The following is a 23,058-nucleotide window of genomic DNA, read 5'->3' on the forward strand; positions in this document are numbered from 1 at the left end:
ATAGATTCATGCAGAAAAGTAATAAAACCATCTTTCAAATATACATAAAATGGCCTGACACAAAAGAAATCTTATTGGATAAAGTAATATGTGAGGTATCGACAGAGATTTGACTTTACAATAGTTGAAGACATGAATATGGATGATTAAATAATATCCCATGATGGTAACATTATACTTAATGTGCTCTATATGTATATCATAGTTATAATATTATGTTTCTTGCTTGAGACATCCTACCATATAAAGTCTATTTTAGAGTTAAACATTTGCCTATACAAATTAAGTCATGGATGACTCTTTTTGATTTTTTGGATCTCTATGGGTCTTACTTATTGTGGGGTCCAACAACATGAAAATCGAGTTAATTTTGGTAACTTTGTAGTTGTGCAATATAATTAGGTCAATGCTAGTTCTTTTAATGCATCTACAAAAATACTTATATGATCAAATAAATTTTATGCAAGCCAACATATAAAGTTTTATGTAGATGACTTTATGAACACATAATTTTAGCACAAACATGAAAAATTACAATCTTGAAGGGTACTTGGTAAGTACGTATTCAACATGTATGTCCTATTATCAAACTTGAAGCATGATTTCGATTTTTTTTACTATTATTATAGGAGCTCTCCCGTTTGGATTCCACCAAGTTTTGACTCTATTTTGTTTTAGCAAAATATTTTTTTGGACATCGAAACCCTATCATGTATGTTTTCTTTTTCTTTCAAACTTTTGGACTCTTTTCAAGTCACGTGCAATGCATGTGCACAATGTTAGTATTGGTTTAAACATAAGCTGAACCGGCTAAAATTAATATCACTTAGTGGCCCACCCCAATTTTGGCTCTATTTTATTTTACAATTTATATTTTTTTTTGGATATAGGAGGCCTATCATGTGTGTTTTATTTTTCTTTCAAACTTCTAGGCAAAGTCATGTGCACAATATTAATATTGAGAGCTGAATTAGCTAAAATTAACATCGGGCAGTTTGCGGAGAAGTGCATTTCTTTCAAGCTGAGTAATATTTATTGCAAGATGAACAAATTAGCAAATTGAGTAGCATCTTTTGTTGCAGATCACTCCGATAAAATGTTATGGATGGATGAGACGGCCTTACTACCCTTCTTTTGAGATATTTTATCTTTCTAACTCCTGAAGATATATTTATACTAGATTTATGCGAGTTATCTAGTTTAGCAAAAAAGTAAAAATAAAATTAAGATTACTTAATAGCCCGTCCTAGTTTTGGCTCTATTTTATTTAATAATGCATATATTTTTTGGATATGGAGGTCTATCATATATGTTTTATTTTTCTTTCAAGGTTTTGGACTTTTTCCAAGCCACAACATTAGTATTGGTCTAAGCATGGGCCAATACTGGCAGAATCGCTCAATGGCCCACTCCCAAACTGGCCTAATGTACTCCACTACTACCAGATGCAAGGGACCATAACCATCTAATTGTTGGCCTCTGGAGCCTAACAAAAACCCTAACAAAAACCCCAAAACCACTCTCAATCTCCCTCAAAACAAGATATCCTTTTCTTTCTCTTCTGCTCCCCATTCCCGTCCTCCCAAGTCCCAATCATCCTCCTCACCGGCCATGAGGGTTTGAGCACTCTTCCCATAATGCCTCCGCTCCCCCGCTGCCCCCTCGACAATCTCCTCCACTCCAGCTCCCTCATGGGCGGCTCCAAGCACCTTACGGTGAGATGTTCCACCTCCGCAGCCGTACCCGTCTCCCCTTATCGCCTTCTCCATCTCCACACCCGTCGGGGCCTCCTCTTCCAGAGCGCACGAAGGCCCATCTCCAAATATCAACCATCTTCTCTGAAATCAGCTCGCTTCTTCTCCGTTGGCCCGGTTACGCAGAGCAAAGCTGGTACCGAGCTCAAAAATCCGATCTTTTTTCTTTTTAGTAACGTAACATTTGTTAGAATCTCATAATCGATTCGTTTTTCTATACTCTGTTACTTTTTTTGGGGTAATTTCTCGTGGCGCGGTAGGGTGATGCTTAAAAATTCAATCTTTTTATCGTTTGATAAATACCGTTTGTCAAAGACTCATAGGTGAATCGGTTTTCTAAGTATTGTTGGCTTTTCTCTATTTTGGTTGCGAGTTAGTTCATCTGCCAGAGCTGGATGATAGGATGATTGACACAGAGCGACTTGCCCGATTAAAATTGAAGTTGGAAGAACAAGGAATTAAATGTGGTTCTTGTCAGCCTGGGCAGTACACGCACATGACATGCCCACAGGTGCCTTCTGCTCCACTCAAATTTTCTCCTTCTATCATTTGCTATATGTACTTAGATTGCTAGTTGATTATATTAATCTTAATTACTGTGCATATTGATAGTAATTTGTAGTTTTTAATTGCCTATTCTCATGCTCATTTCTTTTTTTGTTTTTTGTTTTTAGTTAGCTCTTCTGTTTGTCCTTTTCCCATAGAGAAATTAGCATTTCTTCTTCTTCTTCTTTTCTTTTCTTTTTTGTTAATTTGCCTTTGATAATATGAACATATTAGGTTTCTCATTAGGACGATGAAAACATGTAAACCTGCTCTATTCTGTAATATAAATTTAAAAGCATCCAATGTCTGTATTGTATCTTATGTAAGCTTGTACTAGATGTACTTGTTTTTTGCATTTCTAAATTCACGCAAATTGGTCTTTCCAACTCATGAATTGTTTCTAACATATTTCTTCATATACCTACATGCATATACTGATGACGTTTGATACAGATAAGAAGACTTTTACCTTATGTTTCATGAGTATAGCTCCAAATTCTATTCGATGACAAATGCTTTAAAAGTTCTATTTACAATATTTCTTCTTCATGAATTTTGAATTACTACAAAAGTTCTGATAGTGCTCAGGTGTATCATGAGCTTCCCTTCCTTTTTGTTCATTAATTTAGACATGAGAAAAATAAGGACTCCATGTGTGATGAAATAAAGGGGTGTTGTGATAGTGTTTCTGACATCAGATTTCCAGTTTTCATAGACTAGGAAATACACCTTTGAAATAACTATGATTTTTTATAGATTCACAAATATCAGTTTGTTCAGTATATTTTACATGAAATATTATATTTTATCCATTTGCTAATTGTACACTAACATGATAGAACTTTGCATTTCCTTAAGTACTGGTTTATAGATAAAGAAGTTTGTGATCCATGCAATAGTGACAATCATTTACTTTCTATCATGTTCATGAAGTTCACATCGGTTATGATTTTGTAAATAACAGGTTTAGTTGCACCTTGCCTGTTGTCTTTACGAAACTTCAAAATGTGAATTATGAATTAGCTGCAGTCTTCTGAACTTGAAGATGGCATGTTTGCCTTTTGAAGTGTTTGGAAAAAACAAAATAATGTTGTTGCCTTTTCTGCTAGTCCATATTATTTCCATTAAGCAACTTCTTGGCATTTTACCTTAACTTCTTGCCGATAGCCAGAAATTTGTGAAATGTTGAAGGGTATTTTAGATCATGATCATTATGCTATCCGATGCTTGGTTTTTAGAGGTATTGCATCCATATAATGCATCATTGCATACGTTGACAATGAGACAACTAGATGGGGAAAAATTTATAAATAAACATCAAATTCACAATTCCCTCAAAAATTGAAATTCACCACATTTTGATCGGATGACATATGGACATGTATGCTGCAAAAAGTACCATGATATGCTTTACCTGAAGAACATCATACTTCTTAAAGTTCAATATTGAAAGCATGATAAAAGGGGAATACAGCAGAAAAGTACTTATCATGTGCCAAAAATTAGGTAGTAGCAACCAAAATTTTCTCGAAGTAATCAAAATAGAAGGTTAGAAGATTATATGATCGCTCATGCCCCAATGTAGGCAATTTGATCGAGGTTATTTCACAAGTACATGCCTGAAGATGAATAATGAATAATGAATAATCTCCACTTGTGAGTCACACCGAGTCTCTGCTTAGACTCGCTTCACCAATCATAAAAGCATCTTAGGGTTTCACCAACACTGAATCACTTTAAGAAGTAGTAGAAAAGGGAGGGAGAAGATATAAGTGAGAAGGGAGAGGGGGAATATTAGGGAAAGAATATGAGATATCCTAGGGGCCAGTCATGCCTCTTTTTATACAGGACGTAGGTGGCTGCCTGTTCCCCTTGTCTCCTAATCATATTAGGAGAAAGAATGGCACACTTAAGTTGGGGCCCCACTTAAGTGATTAGCTCCCTCTCTCTTCTGTCCTAATCCAATTTGGAGGGGAAAGAAGGTGCTCTACGAGTGGGATTGGCCTTTTTTCTCTCCTAACTCTTAGGAGAGGGTGCGCCACCCATTGTAATAGGCTTCCTCATATGCTTCTAAATGTTTAGTCCAATGTTGGCCAAGGCGTGCCTAAGGCACAAGGCTCACCAAGGTGCCACCTTCATGCCTCGCACCAAGGTGCTGCACCTTGTTGCCGTCAGTAGTTGCTGCTGTTGTGTTTCTGTCCATCAGAAGCAAGGGTTAGAACAGATTGTCCCATTCCCTTCTTCTTGACATGCCTTTTTTTTTCATATATGCATAAATCTGAACATTAATGCTTTTTATATTTTTATTTGTATTTAATTAGTTGACAATTCATTACTAAACATGTTCAATATCATTTAACATGTTCAATATCATGCATTCTTTTTTTTTATTTACGCCTCACTTCACCAAGGCACGTGACTTTTGCTTTGCACCTTGTGCCTATTTTCCAAGAGATCTTAGTGCCTTAGTGGACCTTTGGTCTTTGAAAACTTTGGTTTAGCCCACAAAATGGCCACAATAACCTCTCAAAATGGGCTAAAAAGCCAGATGAACAACCTCAAGTGGGATTGAAGGCCTACTTAGCGCAGCTCTCCTACGTGCCGGCGTGGTGAGTTTATGCCTACATATGCACTCTAAAATCTTGCTTAATTGCATGCATGGGCTCTAAAAAATAAGCTGGTTCATGTTTTGAGTGCATCAGATTGTAGGTAGATATGAGGTTTCGGTCACAGGGCTATAGGTGTACTATTAGTTAAGCTTTAATAAGTCAGTCCTATCACATCTAAAATGATTCTCACATCTAAATTGTAGGTGCCAAGGAACATAGTATTGCAATAATCTCTCTAGGACACAACATCATGAGATGTAAGGTTTATTTGCACTTGCATGCCTCCACTGTAGCTCGTAAGTTAGTGTTGGTCCTCTGATAGTATGACAATGCCATCAAGACCCTACACTTACATGTATTATAGGGCTCACTTTCTATAAGAAAATGTTCTTCAAACAAATAGATATTTTCATTTTATTTTATGCAAAATAAATTTATAATTTTTTCAACAAATAATTTGTTTGGATTTGATTGTCTGATCAACCCTCATCATGCAAATTAGTTAAACTCCGTGTCGGTAGTGGATCCTTTGTTATGTGTCTACATGTTGTTAGTATAACATGTATACCCAATAAACCACTAGAATAACCTCTTGATTTGCATAGTTCGGTCATCAAAGTGAATATGACCTATGGTAATCCACATGTTTCCATCGCGTCGAGAAACATGAAAAGGCTACCACATATGATGAGTATAATCTATTGCAACAATATTGTTTCAGCTGGGCATACGCTCATGCCAGCCTATCAATGTGTCATGACGCACCTAAAATCCCTACTCCAGCAATTGAGAATAGTTGGCACTATCTAAGCTGACATCATCCACAGTTGGCAGCTGTATGAATTAAGTCTTTGAACCATGCCATAGCCGTGACTAGTCCAAGGAACAAGGAGTCGGAACCTTAGTTATTCCTTGGTTGTTTAAGGCAACTGATTGAGTTTCCCTACAATGTCTCTATGGATCTCAGGCATCTTATGCTTTATTGCTCCTCGCATGTTGACTCAATAACACCTAGACATTGCATACAAATAGAAAAAAAACAACCTCACAAATGCCTCAATATATATGTTATACAAAAAATCAGGGTTTTCTTAGGGTATCATTTCAACAAATATTCCATACCTCCACCTGATTGGTGAAATGTGAATAAACTGGAAAACAAATTCAAGAAGTATGAATTTCAGTTCTTTTTTTTTTTTTAAATTTACCGTTGCCTTATGTACATGCATTTGCATTGTGTTTCTTTCATGGTTTTACTTTTTATCTGCATTACAGATGTTTCATATCATTTATAAAACATAGATATCTTTTTGTATGAACATATAAATGTATGTTCATATGTATATATGTGTATACATATATATTTTTATGTTTTTGTATGTGTGTGTGTTTGTGTGCACATACATATGCATATGTGCATGCAAACCTCTTTGTGTACAACTTGGATGGATGAGATGTGTTAAATAAATCAGAGTGGCTTTGGAAGGTTCTTTGTAGAGATGATATAGATAATTTTGTAAGTAGCATAGACACATATGTTTGACTAATGCAGTGGATGCCCATTCATGTCCAATATTGCTTTCTTATAAAAAAAATTACTAATTTACACTATTGTTATGTTAGTGTAAAGGAGGGCCTTCAGAGGATAAGAGCTTCTCACTTTTCATCCGCGAAGATCTGTGAGTGTCAATTTTTCTTTGTATGACATTATTGCCATATTTTTTAATATGTCCTTACAATTGTTTAATTATTAGCCTCGCAGTTTACAATTTATATCTTTATCTTTGTATTTGTTCTTGATGCTCTAGAGAACTGGCTGTGTGGTCCTGTTTCAGAGCTAAATGTGGTTGGAGAGGTGTTGCAAAGGTATTATTAACTTATAGCAGACTTTTTGTGGATGCCATAATGATTTATTGCAGGCAAAAATCTTCTTGCACTTGCAGTGACCACTTTCAGTTTACAGGCCTCAGGAGAGGCGAAGGCATCCAATCTTGGGGTGGATCAGCCTTTGCAAGTTAAGGAGTACAGAAAAATCTCTGAAAGGGACCTTCAATTAGAGCCTCTGTGTGAAGAGGTTATTTATCAACCCCTCCCTGACCCCCCAAAAAAAAAAAAAACGGAAAAAGGAATTTGACATCAGCTTGTATTGTTTCTGAAATTCACTGTTTCAGCTGTCATTTAGATTCAATTTTATCAGAGCCAATTTCGTATGAGCTTAAGGTGAATACATCCATCTATAGTACAACTGATATTTTGGCCGGACATGGTCTAGGCCAAACTGAAAGCAACATTATATGTATATGTTCCATTTCATTTTGACAGACGCTGTAACCGATGAGAGGGGAAAGGGAGGTTATGTTTCTCTTATTTTGAGTCCATTGTCCTGGTTTCAAAATAAGGGGCAGGATCACGGATTTCCTCTCTTTTCCAGATTGCACATTCACTCGACAACCAAAAATGAATTTTGGCTCAAATCGAGATGATTTGAGCGAAAATCAATAGGAAATTGGTTGGAATTCACTAACAATGCAGCTCAGTAAGATTTATACCTTTTATAACTTTTTAATGAAATTCTTAAAAATTACTCAGAAGATGTTGCTTGCTTTGGATCATCGTAAAGTTTTGTTGGCATTGGCATTTCTTAGATTAAAATTGTAAATATACTCAAAGCAATAATCTTGTGTATTTTGCTTGCTTTATGTGAAACCTACCTTATCTTGGATCGTTATGATTTCTCATATATTTTTTTCTATTTATGTTCAGTTTAATGAGAAATTCTGAAGGTTAATTAAATATTAAAAGAAAACGATGCATGCTTGTGATGGAATATTGACTATGCATTAAACATATTTTCACTCACATTCTAATAATTTTTCTCAAATTTCAGATTTTATAATTTTGGAAAAGCAACACTATCTCACCTAAGGTTGGCAGGATCGGTACAGGAACCCATACTGGTTGCCCGGTGGTATGGTATTGTGCCGTACTGACTTGTGGCATATCGACAAAGGGGAGTCGGAGAGGGAAGGAGAAAGGGAGAAGGAAAGAGATGAAAAGAGAGAGAGAGGGGGGCAAAGAGAGGCCGAGATGGAGAGGGAGAGGGAGAGGGCATTCGAGCCCCTCGCGCCCCCTCGTCTCTGGCCTTGGCGTAACGAAAGAGAGGAAAAGAGAGGGAGGGAGAGAGGGAGGAAGGGAGGGAGAGAGAGGGAGATGGAGGGCGAGGAGAGAGAGAGAGGCTGAGAGAGGGAGAGGGAGAGGGAGAGAATTTCGAGCCTCCTCTCCTTCGGCGGGGCGTAATAGGGGCAAAGCTCCTGTTTCAAAATGAAACAAGGGCTTTGTCTCCTTTATTTTTTTTTTTCAATTTTTTTTTTAAAGTGAAGTCGGCAGTCGCTGCCAGCTTTACTTAAACAAAATTCTGAAAAAATACCCTGCTATGTAGTGCTGGAGCCTGGAGGGGAGGGTGCTCAAAAGCCCGCTCTGTCTTCCTCTTTGGGCCTCTCTCTCCCCCTCCCTCTTTCGGCCTCTCTCTCCCCCCCTCTCTTGGCCTCTCCCTCCCTCTGTTCCTCCCTTTCCCTCTCCCTCCCTCCCTCTCTCTCTTTCTCTTCCTCTTTTTCCTTCTCCCTCTCCCTCTACCTCACCGGTGTCTCAAACTATGGGGTGAAACTGTGCCGGTCTGCCTCTGGTACGGCTCGGTATGCCCCAAACTGAGTGGTTTGGGGCGGTACAGTGAACAATATTGTCACCCTGTTTGGTGATGGTTCTACACTCCTTATAAACCATGTATAACAAAACAAATTGCCGTCTGTCAGAGTGATGCTCAAACAAGTCTTGAAAGTTTGTAATGTTAATATTTACCAAAAGAAGTTTGTAATGTTAATCATGGATTTCAATATACCATAAGGATCTAATGATTATCCAAAAGATCCTCATGTCATTTAGTCATGCTCATTGTTAAAATCTTATGATTCATGATTTGGATCTTAGGATGCGGATCAAAGTTGCCTGAACAATCTGATCTCATCCTTCAATTAGGATCAGTTAGGATTGTAGGATCTAGATACGTATCATGGACTGTACAGCCCCATGAATCATAAGATCAAACTTGATCATATTGCTATTTACATATTAAATCATGGGAAAATCCATTTTCTATAATTTATTTGAATTTATGGTTTTTAGATTTCTTGTAATTAATGAGCCTTGAGTAGGAAAATCAGCAAGCCTTTTTTGGTTCTTCTTGGAGTTGAAATTAAGAGGTGAATTTTTGTATTTCTGCAACCATATTTTAAGATCTTATGTTTCTGTTTTTTGAAATATTGTACCTAAAAGGATAATTGAATTAATAGATAGTCCATAAATATCTTGAATAACTAGACAATAGTCGACTCAGTAAACATTCTAGATGGACTCATGATGGTGGAAACGAGTTCTTACATGTGTGGCCTTTTATTCTCCATTCATCTGCTTTATTTTATAATTGATTCCTATATTAAATTTCTTGTTTCTTTTATATTTCAAAGATTTTGGAAAGAAAGCAGAAAAACTTTACAATTTGCGATCTAATCTAAGCCCCTAATAAATTATGATTTATTCTCGAACTTGAGAACATCACTCATGCCATAATTTTGTCAATTATATCATTGTCAATTCATGGATGCAATTACTTATTAAGTTCATGTCCTCCATTTAATTTTCAGCTTGTTGCATACTTCTCCGAGAGAATGATCTCAGCAGAAACACTTCGAAGAAATGCTGTAATGCAGCGTATATATAATAATCAGGTCTGATTGCAGTCTTAGGTACTTGTATATCTGCGCCATCAGTGACAATAATAACACTGTAAATGTTATCTCCAGATTGTTATTGCTTTTTCCTATAGACGAAATGGAACTCTTGTAGGCTGCAAGTACCGTGCAGTCTCCAAACAATTTTGGCAGGTTTATGATCATACCCCTTATAGAGTTTTCTGTTACTCATATAATCTCAGCCACCAGTATATGCAATGAAGAAATGTTTTAAATTGTTGACATATTTGTTCTTCTTTTCTACCAGGAAAGGGACACTGAAAAATTTTTTATGGGCTTGATGATATTAAACAAGGAAATGATATTATAATTGTAATTTATCCATCCTGGCCTATTTAATTTGATAAAGCTACTTTTTCTTTGTCTGATTTTGATGTTCTTCTCTTCCTAACTTCCCCCTCTCTCATGGTAATAGGTTGAGGGTGAAATGGATAAGCTTTCTATGGAAGAGGCTGGCTACCGAAATTGTGTTAGTGTACCCGATGGCGCACCTGCAAAAGTTTCGGATGATATGCCTGTTGAGAAAGAGGTTTGGACTGCATTCCAAGTTTGAAGGAATTCTGTCATTGATCCTTGAATGCTAAGCTTTCTTGATAACTTGTCCTATTAGTGCAATGCTTAATGAAGGTAGAGCAATTTTTCTCTGCTTTGATGAAAGAAAATAAAGGATACTATTTCATACAGATTTTTAAGTGTAGAACTTGTGGTCTAGATAAAAATATTAGGCAATGAGTGTGTCTTTATGGTTTGGGGAGGCGGGAGCCTACTTTCATCTTCAAGGCACGACTTAAAGAGCCTTGTTTGCTATTGACAAACATGGAATTGGGCAGTGTTTGATACAATGGGGCAACCGAGCTACTACTATTTTTGAGGGAAAAACTACAAGCTGTGTTTTCATGTGCTAGGACTGCATCTTTTAAATACAACCCATAAAGGTCAAAGAGCCAAATTGCGTGTACTTGTGTGCCTTTCATTAGTCTCTGTTTCTCACCAAGGCACAATTTTTTAAAGATTTACTAGGTTGTTTTTTTTTTTAAATAATGTTTATCCTGTCTTCTGAGACCAGAGTTTGCTGTCCTGCTCTAAAATGGCTAATGCACTGGCATGAATTGCTATGTAGGTTCCCAGGTTCTGGTTGAACTGGGGTGAACCACTTTGTACTGATTGATACCACTGACACCTGCTGGCTCCATCTGGGCAGCCTTTTTCTCTTCATTGGCAGTAGGAGAGAGGAAAAAGAGGTGAAGGTAATCTGGGGGGTGTCATACAATGTTCATGTCAAAAAAATAAAACCCAACAAAAGTCTGGAGCATCAGATGTTATTAAAATAGGACAAAATGCATTACAAACATAAAAGAAACATTGAAGAAAAGGAACGAAACCATGAAAAACTAAAAAGATCAATAATTTAGCCCTAGCTTACTATTCTTTTATTTTTTTAACCCTAAAACCTATACCCAGAACCTGTAAAATAAAAGTCCCTTAAACCATGAAACAACAATCGAAGCACAAAAGGACCATAAATAATAATAAAAAAAAACTTTTGTGTTTTAACGGTACTGGCTGTGACTGTCCATCATACCATGCTTCAGTATGGTGCCATACCAACCTGGCACCCGACAAGAGTGATGCCTGATATGTATGTAGAACCTTGTTCAAGACATTGACCAATGACCTAATCAAGGTGCAAGATCGGTAAATTTTACATCCTTCTAAAATTTGAAGAGTTTGGTTGCTGAGGCTGGAAAACCTATGTTGCCTTCAAATTTGTTGATTCTGCTAAAAAGCTGAATTGTTTTTTACACTTGTAAATGAGTTTGTAAGTTAATCAATGGTGTTTGAGAATAGGTTAGGTGCCTAGGTTAAGCTTTCGATGGCTTTTTGTTTGACACATAATTTTAGAACAATTTCTTTTTTTTTTTTGGTGTAACGGCGTCTCACTACATAAGGCCGTGAGTACGCCCAGAACAATTTCTACTGTCATGTTTGCTGAAGTACTATCTAAATAAACAGATGTTCTTATCTCTACTACCTCAAGCACTTGAATAACAGAAGCTTGAAATCTTAATCTGGCTGCATCTTGAATTTGGGTCACCATAAACACGTGACAATTGTGTTGATGATACAGTTCCACTGGATCACTTGCCCTCTGCGATGTACCTCTGCTAGTCAACTAAAACTGCAGTCAAGACATGAAATGACAGGTTCTAGAGGTTGAATATTTGACATAAAATGAAACTGGAATGATTTAAAATTAAGAAATAATCACCCCTAGTTGAAGTTTGATTGATCTGGATCTCACTGTTGGCTTGGAAATAGCAACTTTCTAGCTCAAGTGAACAATAATTATAGATGATCCCCACCCCCCTTAAGCTTGCATAGTGCTTTTGTTTGGAAGTGTTTGAAGCATGAAAATTGAAGAAAAAAAGTAACCGAAGGCTTTTTTTTTGTATTGTGAAAAGTCTTTAATTTTTTACCTGATAGGATTGCCAGCTTCTGTAGTTGAGATACAAGATAAAATTGAGGCAATATAATTTAAGACCATTAAAGAAGTGTCAAACTGGTTTATGAAATAGCCAATGAAGGTCAAACTAAAGAAGGTTGTTTTTAATATGGATGAAAACAATTCTCAGCTTCATGTTGGTTCACTTATGTATATTATGAGCATTATTAGGATTCTATGGTTCTCAAGATATAATATTATAGAGGTGCTAAGAAAAGTCATTCTTAGAGGATATATTGGAAAGTAATTCAACTTTATGGACTATGTGACTCTTTAGTCTTCCTAATATTTAATTATTAACTGTTAGGTTTGACTGGGTAAGGGATTCGTTATTTTGGAGAAACATTCAAATGATCAAAGCAAAATGTCAGTCTGTAATAGGTTAAGAAAGTTTTGGTTCGGACTTTTGGGCTTCCTTTTTTTTTTTTGGGGGGGGGGGGGTGTTCTATATACACACACACACACACACACAAAGCATAGGTTGGAGTTATTATTTTTGGAAGTGGGATAAAGTTTGAAAATTTATAATTTCATAACATATATGGCAGTGAGTGATTCCACTTCTTTCTTCCTTCCTTGTTCGTTTCTCTTAGTTATCGCATAACCCTTGTGTTGAACATCTGCTGCCATTTTTCAGCATATATCAGTCCATGGAGACTTCATTTCTTTTGGTTATGGTTAATTTTTTTTTTTCTTATAAACAAATATTTGAGGTTCGTGGTGGATCCAAATATTTCTTGCTTCACCAAGATGATGGATGGCTGCATGAAATGAATAAGAGCCATGTTGAAATCACTGAGGGTTTTATCATATTAATCAGCATGACAAATACCTTAATGCTCTGAAGCTGGAATCACTCTGTCACTTTATGATGGAAATCCATTAACTCCATTTTGTCAAAGTAATATCTTTGAAGATCTTGAATCATTTGATAATCTAAAATCTTGTTAAAGTTTTGATGGATGTAAAATATTTAATAAATAAATGATGATCTACCTATAGATAAGGAGATTGTCATTGGTAAATATCTTAAGGAAACAATATGATCTACTCTTGTTTTAATGGGTTGCCTTTTGATGCTTAATAGTTTATAGCTTATAAAAATCACATGCAGTGGTGATATGATGGAAGGCAGGGATTTAAAAGCCAGAGGGTTGACTTATAAGAATCTTGACTACTTTTTCCTCCTTCGGGATTGTTGTGCTTGTTTAGTTGCATGGACATCAAAAACAGTTAAGCAAGAGTACCTATTTGGACCAAATTTAAGAACCTAGAATTGATAGATAAGTTGGCAATCATGTTCTGCACTTGTCTGGTTATGTTATCAATGCCTCAATATGTCTTATTATATTCTTCTTTGGATTATACTTTCAATATTCTAGTTTTGTCTGACTAAAGTTGAAGGTAACGGCAGTCTATCATTCATAATCTTAGAAAAAATTGTAACTGAAAGTCAATTTAATAGTCATTAATAATGGAGGATTATTTATCATTATATCCGGCAGAGTCTATGCCTTGCTTTCTTGATGTAAAGGATTTCTTGTTTTAAACATGCAACGAGCCTACTGTATTGCTGAATTTAAGCTTCTATATGGTGAAGCTTTTTGATTATAATCAAGCCTGTAACAAGTTGTGAGCTCATCTACTCTTTTAGGTCTGCGTGAAACTTCTTTCTTTCTCTACCTAATCGCTGAGTTGTTGAAGCATCTTGCTTTTTTGCAATTACCTTAGATGACTGCTGGGTTGAGATCTAACCTTTGATTAGTGTTTTTTTGTAAAGCTAGGACAAAAAGTTTCAGTATTTGTGGACCTGCAAGGAGTATTTAGAAAAGGTAGTATTTTAGTATGCAAAGAAAATTAATGTCAAGAAACTTGCTCAAAAATAGCTTATATAATATTCCTGAGTTGTTTAACTGAATTTGCAATGTGATTTTGGAAAAAACCTACCAGGCATCTCGTATAATACTAGCAACAGATGCTGACCCACCAGGCCAAGCTTTAGCTGAAGAAATAGCCCGCCGTGTTGGTAAAGAAAGGTTTAGTTTCTCATCATTATCATTTCTGTGCATCTTTGTTTGATCGAGTGAACTGTTTCATATCTGTTCAACACTTTTCTTGGACATACAAATAGATGCTGGAGAGTCAAGTGGCCAAAGAAAAATTCTACTGATGTTTGCAAAGATGCGAATGAGGTTTGATCTGTGCTTTAAACTTTCTTTTTTTAATCTGAGAACAAGTTATATTTTACGTACTGTTTATATTTACTGTATGATTGGTGTCAGTAAAACCAAATGAAGGCTTAATGCAATAACATGTGTTGTTTTCCTCATCAAGCCCAAATATGCCTCTCTAGGAATGTTAATCATTTACCACACAAATGATTGTCACAGATATGGAGAATAAAATATTCAAAAAATGCTATGCTGCTAATGGATTTATTTTTTGTTGATATAAATAGTATAAGGGCTAGAAGAGAATAAAAAATAAGCAAGCCCATATGTTGGATTTGTCTTTACCTTTCTGCTTCAAAGTTCCAATTTGTGCCTCTTATAGCCCTTCATTTTGCATGACTTTGACAATCTCTTATAGGATCAAATAACTGTGAGGGCTTTTGCATTCCTTTTTTGCCTCTTGTGTTCAATTTTGCCTCCAGCTTTCTGATCAAACTTCTATATGGGTATTAATAACCCTTGTTTGGCACATTGTTGACTATCTTTTTTAAGCTAAACTAAACATATTAGCTCCTTCACAAGGCCCAAACTGATACAAATTGGATATCCATTTTTCTGGTTATGCTTGAAATGTTTTTCAAGCACTAAAGGGGATCACAGATGCTGATATACGACAACGAGAAAAGTCTATGCTGGTATACATTGTCCAGGGCATGATGTTTGCTCCTTCCCTTCTTTGCTTGCCGCTCATCCATGCAGATCTTTGTATGGATCTTATGCTTATATCTTAGAAGCAAAAAGCAGGCAGGGGAGCAAGATTTTGTGGATGAAAAATTGTAGGAGGAAAAATTATTATGTTGTGCTCAGTTTAAATTGTTACCAGGAAATGAACAAGATGCTGCTCGTAACTGGTTGTCCCCGTAATTTAGTGATTCCTGCTACCAAGGTTCATAAGAGTCATTGTAGACATTATATACTAGTAGTTGTGGAGAGTATTGTTGATTGCTTGCTACCATGCAAGAGTTATTAAAGATAATAAAGAAAATGCTGTCATTGTGTTAGGGATTAGAAGAGGGAAAGCAAGGTCTGCCGTACCGCCCTGTACTGCAAGAAAACTGGTACGAAACATACATTCAAGTCGGTATAAGCTCTGTATTGCCTGTACCAAGGCGTACCGTCTGTACCAAGGCATACCGTCCGGTGCCGAGGCGCGTACCGGTCCGTACCAAGGCGTACCAAGATGAAAATTAAGAAAATTGGTAAAAGAGCTATTTCGGCACAGAGGTATACTATACCATGCCATACCAAACCGATAAGGTATCGATACAGTACTCAGTATCGAGATTGTGGACCTTGAGGGAAACAAAAGAAAGTTTTGCAAGGTCAAACTTTGGTAGGAAGATTCTTTTAGACAACCATTATCCCGAAGTGGATGGCCATTCATTATCATTGAAGCCTGTTATATTCAATTTGATTAAACACAAAATAACTCACATTTTAAGTATAATATTTTATGATATAGATCAGTGTAGGCATAGGTGCTGGAAGCAAACTGGTGACTTCTGCTAAGTGAATTTACTTTCCTTTTCATCTTACTCACAATTTATGTAATTTAAAATATCTGCTAATTTTTAAACTTAATTTACAACTTAAATGTATGGAAAATTACAATATTAAACTGTACGGAGGGATTATATTTTCTCTGCACTTGTAAAAATTCACATATTTTTTACTATATTTACTGAAACAATATCATTATATCTGATGATTTACAATCTGATTCTATGATTTGATTTAATTTGTTATGATTTAAGTTCTGATTCTTTTTCCTTAGAACATTGTCGAGATCTTGATTTAATATGTAGGACCATTCCTGTCCTCCATTATGAAAAATTATTTTGACCACATCTTGTCCTCTAAATCAACTTGATAATAGGACATGGTGCATTTTTGATGCTTTACTCAAAATCCATCTTGTTTATGAGATATTACAAACATTGCTTAGCTTATATCTCTTATGTGATAATCAGAGGGTTTCATTGCCTGCTCTCTTGCATGGTAGGAAACTGTCCTTCTCTAAGTACAGTTAAGTTGCCCTTTCTTCCGTATAAGCTCAATAGTTGTTCTTCCATCTCATATTTTGATGCTAGATTGCATTTGATAATATGTTTGTCATGATAGACTACCTCTTGAATCTTGCTGTTATGCAGATTAACTTGATTTTCAGGGGGCTCCTATCATATTTTATTACTCTCCCGACTCTCTCTTACATGCACTATACATCCATCCATATACACATATATATATTGAAGGGATGGGGTGGAGGTGAAGACATGCACTGCATATGTGTCTACTTTTGTGGACTGACTGGAAATTCATTTTAATTGTTTGATGATATTTAGGTCTAGAATGAAAAAAATAAAACGTGAAAGTTTGTGTGTGGCTTTTAGAAATATATAGTTATTGCTGGATTTGAATTATTATTTGGGAGAGGCGAGCTTTGGCGCAATGGTAAGGTTACTCCATTGTGATCTAGAGGTCATGGGTTTGAAATATGGAAACAGCCTCTTTGCACGTGGGGTTAGGCTGCATATATCCAACTCTCCCCAGATCCCATGATTGCGGGAGCCTTATGCTGGGTGCCCTTTTTCAAATTATCATTTGCGAGCTGCCAAGCAGGTTGTTTTGGTTAAACTCAGAAATTCATGTGCAGGGTGTCATTAATTGAATGCATTTGTCAACCTATTCTCTACATAGACCTAATTAATATGTACGTTGACAGATTAAGATTATAACAGAGACTGCATACGTGTGAAATCTGGTACTATGCTGTAAATTCTTATCAGGATTTTGGTATTTAGGGGCGTATGTTGACATATTAATATGATAATGGAGGGTGCACATGTGTGAAGTCTGGTACTGTGCTATGCATTCCTTTCAAGTATTTGGGTATTTAGGGTGTGTGGGACCTTTTTGCTTCCAAGTTAGGCTTGACAGCTGACTATGATGGAAAAATGTTCGGTTGATTGACTGTTTAATGTACTTAAACTATGTGCCTAAAACCATTGAAATTCAATAGTTAGGGTTTCGTGCTTATAATAACTAATCTGTGTGAAGCCTTTTTTCTTTTTATGTAATCTTTTTTTATGGGATGTAGGATTATGGATTCCTTCTTGGTGAGGGTGGGGCTTGAATTTAACAGTTTTGCTGCTGGGCACAAGTTTGCGATAACTAGTTGAGACTCGCAACATTTAAAATCTCAATTTAAGTTTTTAGGTTGATAAATGTCTCATAACTGACTAGATACACTTAGTGTTGTGATGGCGGAATCAGAAATGCACATATGAGAAGCTGAAGAATGAAGTGGTACAACTTACTGGGTCATTTTGAAATTCTGGCCCATATATTCTACTTTTAATCAGGTTATATATCTTACATGCGTGTAATTCTTTTAATTTGTATTGTTGTATCTTATGTGCTATGGTGGATTTGGTTTCCCTGTTAAACTTTTCAAGTAAAAGTTACATGCCCCAGTCGAATCTCAGTTAGCAGTTCATGAGCAATCCTCAACTTACAAGATGCTAGATTAATGTGAATGAAGAATTCTATAGAAATTACATAATCCCAGCCGTTGTAATTTGTAGCTTTGATCCTAAAATACATATAATTCCTTATCCTGAAGTACGGACTCTTGTAGCTAAACATTAGGCCTTTAGTTTGAGAAAGCTGCTTGATGCATTTAGCGTATGTGTCATTTGCTTCTAGAAGGTATATATTCCATGGAAAGATAATCTAGAATGATACTGGATTTTTCTTTTGACATTATGCTTTTTCTTTCATTCTAGGTTTTGCTACACTTTGTTGTGTTAAACATTCTCTTGATCTTTCCTTCAGGTGCTCATGTATTTAGGACCAGATGCACTCAGAAAAGTTATAGAGAATGCTGAGTTGTATCCGATACGTGGTCTACTTTCCTTCAGTGATTTCTTCCATGAGATTGATGCTTATTATCATTGCAATTATGGATTTGAGCTTGGTGTCTCGACAGGCTGGAAGGCTTTAGATGAACTATATAATGTAAGGATTATGGATCTCCATGAACATATTTTTCATACATTCCTTTTGGAAAAATATGGCTGACATTATAATTTAATTATTTTATATGAAAACTAGAAGCATCTAGTTGATGAGATATAATATCCAAAGATTTTTAACTGATTGCTGTTTTTGCATGGTCACTGATCACTTTTGAATATCATTTTTAGATAAATAGCTTCTACGTGCATTATGTTCTAGTTCGTTAGAGCTTGTACTAGGTTGTCATGGCCAGCAACCTAGGCACTTGGCAGTCCCACCTAGATGCTTGGGCATCCTCCAACACTAGTTGCCTGGTGCTTTCTAGGCCTTAAAAGCATGGTGGCCGCTCGGGTTTCTAGATTGTCTCCTAGGTGAGTGTCAGGCCACCTAATGCCGCTTCTTGTATTAGGTGGGTGCTTGTTTCTAAATTTATTGAACACTAAGTTTCAAACTTCCTCTTTAGATATTTGTTTTGTATTCACTAAATTTTATATGAAAGTTAAGCCTCGCAGACATTATTTGGATGGTTGAAGTTGCTATCCCTGGACAACTTATGATTAGTAGGCGCTCCCCTCTGGAGAGGCAAAGGGATGGAGGAGATTGGGGCAGCCAGCTGATCTTCAATGCCAATTTTTTTGGGATTGTGAAAATCATATTGGAAATGGATTTTTTAAAAAAAAATTGTGAAAAATCATGAGTAAGGAGATGGACAGGCTGGCTTTATCCTCAAGTTTCCTTCCTTTAGGCTGCTAAAGAGGGAAATCTCTCTGATAAGCTGCCATTCATGGATAAGCAAAACTTTAGTACCTATAGGGCCTTAACATTTTTGTTGATGAAGACAATGTTGCATGTGTGTCTATTGATCTTTTTCATATGTAAACTTTAAGACATGCTACCATTGAACTGTTGAAGGTGGGAGCGGCCAAGAAGCATTCGAACTGCGAAAATATAGATAGACAAACTACTAAATACAAATTTATTTATATGAATATTATTTAAGTGTTTTTTTGGGTATGATGAAGTAAGCGTCTTTTTTTAGAATATTACATGTGAGGAACGACCCCCTACTTGAGTTCAATAAAAATACTCAGAACTTAAGATTCCTTGAGAAATCTTAAAGGTTCATAAATTATATTTTATGAAAACACTGTTAGAACCCAGAACTCTGCAAGAGAAGTCATATATCTTAGTCTCCAAAGCCTCTCATCTAAAATGACATTAAACAATATTTAGCGCTTCAACAGTTCCTCTATGTAAATGGCTTGTTATTGTATGTCTACAAGCCTATAAGGCATTTTTGGGGCATTGAGGTGATGGACTACATTCTATATCAGAAACATGGTCATTGTTATTGAAAATATGGTAAATGTATCTATCTTCATTCATTTGTCAAATCACTGTTGGTACTGAGCTTTTTCATCTTGCATCCACTCCCAATTCTAGTCTCATTCATTAATTTAAGCATTTCAACACCCTAATTATGTTTTAATTATTAAAGTATGCATACAGTTTGCCAAGGTAGATTTAATTGAGAGTTATGTAAAATTATGTTTTAAATTAGATAAAAAACTGCACACTGGATATGATAGCTAGTGCATGTAAATCAATACACTCATCATATTTATGCATAATTATAGCATTAAGACAAATAAAATATAAGAAAATGATCAAAAAACAAATTTGGAGGCCAAATAGACTACCAAGGGAGTATTGGCTGTATGAAAGATGCTGTTCAATATCATCTGTATGGTGCGCCATGTGGTGAGCGTTGTATCAGCTGGCCATCAATAACCCACCAGACCTTGATATTTGATTCCTTGGTCCTGAATGGATCCATGAAATGAGAAACAAATGTTAATTGCTAAATTCAACTTCAAAAACAGCATTCAACTCATTATGACTTTGAAGACCAATAAAAAATAATATTTGAGTTTTCTAGCTGTAATTTTATCTAACCAGAGGAAGAAAGCATGGATGGCTCGCTATAATGACTGTAGCTTAACATCGGATATCTGCTACACAAGTCTTTCATCCTTTTTTTGGATATCTCAGCACAAGAGAAACCGGGGCATCATGCCATTATATACTGAGATCTGGTGACTTGAACCACAAAGCATAAGAAAATGACTGAAACTCAGATAAATTAATGAAAAGGAAGAGAGGAAATCTAGCTTTGCCATTTGATTCTTTACAGCTTGGATTTTCAATGCTCACCTTTCTTACCACTAATCATGTTGTCATTTTGGTGACTAGATTACTAGACTGGTGTCTTTTGACGGACAGATCAACTGTCCAGTCACAAGAACTGTCTTGGGCATGGTTATAAAGTAGAGAAGGGGTTCCTATTGTGGCCACGTCATTCCCTTGTGTAAATTTTTGTGGAATCTGTAGATAGGTGCAAAACGCTTTGTGATAGTTCACAAATTTGAAATTGGGAATTTTTGTGCAGAACTCATTGATTTATTTCTCTTGTGCAGGTTGTGCCTGGAGAGCTGACTGTGATAACAGGTGTGCCGAATTCTGGCAAAAGTGAGTGGATTGATGCCTTGTTATGCAATATTAGTGAAAGCCATGGGTGGAAGTTCGTGCTATGCTCTATGGAAAACAAGGCAAGCTCACTCCAACATGATATCTTGTTTCTATTTTTTTAGATTTTTAATTAAATGATTGCATTTATTGGACTCTAGGTTAGGGAGCATGCAAGGAAGCTTTTGGAGAAACATGTTAAGAAACCATTTTTCAATGCTAGGTAAAATCGATGTCATCTGATTATGTTTGTTCTCTTTACAGTTCTGTTCCATGTTACTTCTAGCTTTACTTCCATGATCTACAAATATTTAGTTCCTACATCCAATTACCTAATATTACTTTTCATTACCATGTTAATCCCTGAGTTCTGATAATTAAACTGGGATTGGTTAAAAGTTCTTGAAGTCTCATATACTAACCACTGAGATACAGACTAGATCTTAACTGTTACCTTGATTTAAATGAGCATAAAAGCCTGATCTCTAATTTCAGTTAGTTTTTATCGGGTTGCATATATTCGACTTTTCAAATTTATAACTAATTGTCCAGCAAGTGTCATTATTATTTTGTTTAAACCTGGTCTTTTCTAATCTAGATGGATAAGGCTTTCGATCCCACTTGGTGCTTCTGCTGTATGAATTCAAAAGGCAAGTGGTTGACTTGGCCCTGATGCATTATTGTCATCCAACCCTTGACTTATCAAGTTGTCGACAATAATGGATTGCGATGATTTGATCAGGAAATAGTTGCAGGATCTTCAAGACGTGATAATAGATGAGAGAAAGCAAACGACCTTAAAGCTATCTGGGTGGCATGATTTTAATTATGAGGAAGTGGTCATTGACTGAGTGTGGCTACAACTGCTTATTTTGTCCCTCCCAAAAAGGAATGTCCCTTGGGTGGGTGGCTGTGGGGGTTGAGAGACAGAGTTCTTTGAGTAGAAATAATTAAAGAAATATAGAAGGAAGATCAAAATATTAGTCTTCCATATTTATTGCCTAGGACATTTTTCTGTTAAAAAATATTTTTCCTATGAAGCTATTAATAAACATATAATCCAACACTGTTATTTGAGATTCTTTACACTTCTGATTTACTCTTTATTTTCGTCTGTATGAAGTGATTAGTCTTCAGGTTGCAACACCTTGAACATATGATCATCTGTTAAATATAGTTGACCAAAATAAACTTCACTTTCTTTTGTGGAAGAATGGGACTAAATGTAATGAAATAGAGTGACTACATCCTCTCAAGTGTTTCTATGTTTTTGTTTCCCTATAATGCCAAGTAGATAAATGTGGGGACTAGTAAATTATGTGGGAGTTCCTTATGCATGATTAGTCATAAGGATCACTCACAAACTCTAGGGCTGCATTTGTTTGTAGAATATTAACATGCAATAAATGGGTTAACTTACGATATTCTCTGATTATATATGATTTTCTGAATATGTAGGTTTTGATTATACATAATTTGGAGATCGGTCGGTGTAAAAATTGATAAAATTATTGAAATCATGAAATTGAAAATTATTACTTTGTGATGTATTTGCCAGAATTATGGATTCCTGTCCTTATCATCTTATCTCCATCCTTCTTTGACTCCCCTGTTAACAACCAAGAATCTAATCCATTTTAATTCAGAAATCTTGAATTGATAGGGAAGTCATGATGAGAATAGTCCGGCAAAAAAAAGAAGAAAATAGGAAACATATTGATTTGGACACTTTTATCATGATTGGATGTGGATGTCTAGTATTATCATGGTGGGATATGATATAGATATGCAATAGTTTATTCATGTTTTCTAACAGCAGACAGAATCAAAATCTAGTCCTACGAGCACTTCAGACTCAAATAAATGAGGAAAGGTCCAAAGTAAACCAAAATTCCACCAGCACATTTTTATAGTGTATACTCTCTGCATTCTCTTTTATTTTTTCTTTATCCAAGTATATCTTATTTTCTGTTATCTATTCATCAAAGACTAACCGAGGTAAGAAAAATCATTATTGAGTCATGTTGAATTTAAAAATTAAACAACCTTTATTTTTAAATTAGAGCT

At 35.8% G+C, this 23,058-nt stretch overlaps 1 protein-coding gene across 1 annotated transcript in view; it reads left to right on the forward strand.

The window, feature by feature from the left end:
• Positions 1-1,499: 1,499 nt before the first annotated feature.
• LOC103720546 (twinkle homolog protein, chloroplastic/mitochondrial-like) overlaps positions 1,500-23,058 on the forward strand; it is a 28,482-nt gene continuing 6,923 nt past the window's right edge. The window contains 16 exon segments of the mRNA XM_008810298.4: positions 1,500-1,890; positions 2,132-2,265; positions 6,533-6,588; positions 6,718-6,775; positions 6,873-6,983; positions 9,607-9,690; positions 9,766-9,846; positions 9,962-9,971; positions 9,974-10,026; positions 10,130-10,243; positions 14,002-14,049; positions 14,168-14,253; positions 14,349-14,409; positions 18,283-18,465; positions 20,943-21,074; positions 21,153-21,214. Coding sequence (XP_008808520.2) covers positions 1,638-1,890; positions 2,132-2,265; positions 6,533-6,588; positions 6,718-6,775; positions 6,873-6,983; positions 9,607-9,690; positions 9,766-9,846; positions 9,962-9,971; positions 9,974-10,026; positions 10,130-10,243; positions 14,002-14,049; positions 14,168-14,253; positions 14,349-14,409; positions 18,283-18,465; positions 20,943-21,074; positions 21,153-21,214 — 1,526 coding nt within the window. The 5' untranslated portion in view covers positions 1,500-1,637.

Source organism: Phoenix dactylifera, unplaced genomic scaffold (genome assembly GCF_009389715.1).
Source record: "Phoenix dactylifera cultivar Barhee BC4 unplaced genomic scaffold, palm_55x_up_171113_PBpolish2nd_filt_p 000240F, whole genome shotgun sequence".
NCBI lineage: Eukaryota > Viridiplantae > Streptophyta > Magnoliopsida > Arecales > Arecaceae > Phoenix > Phoenix dactylifera.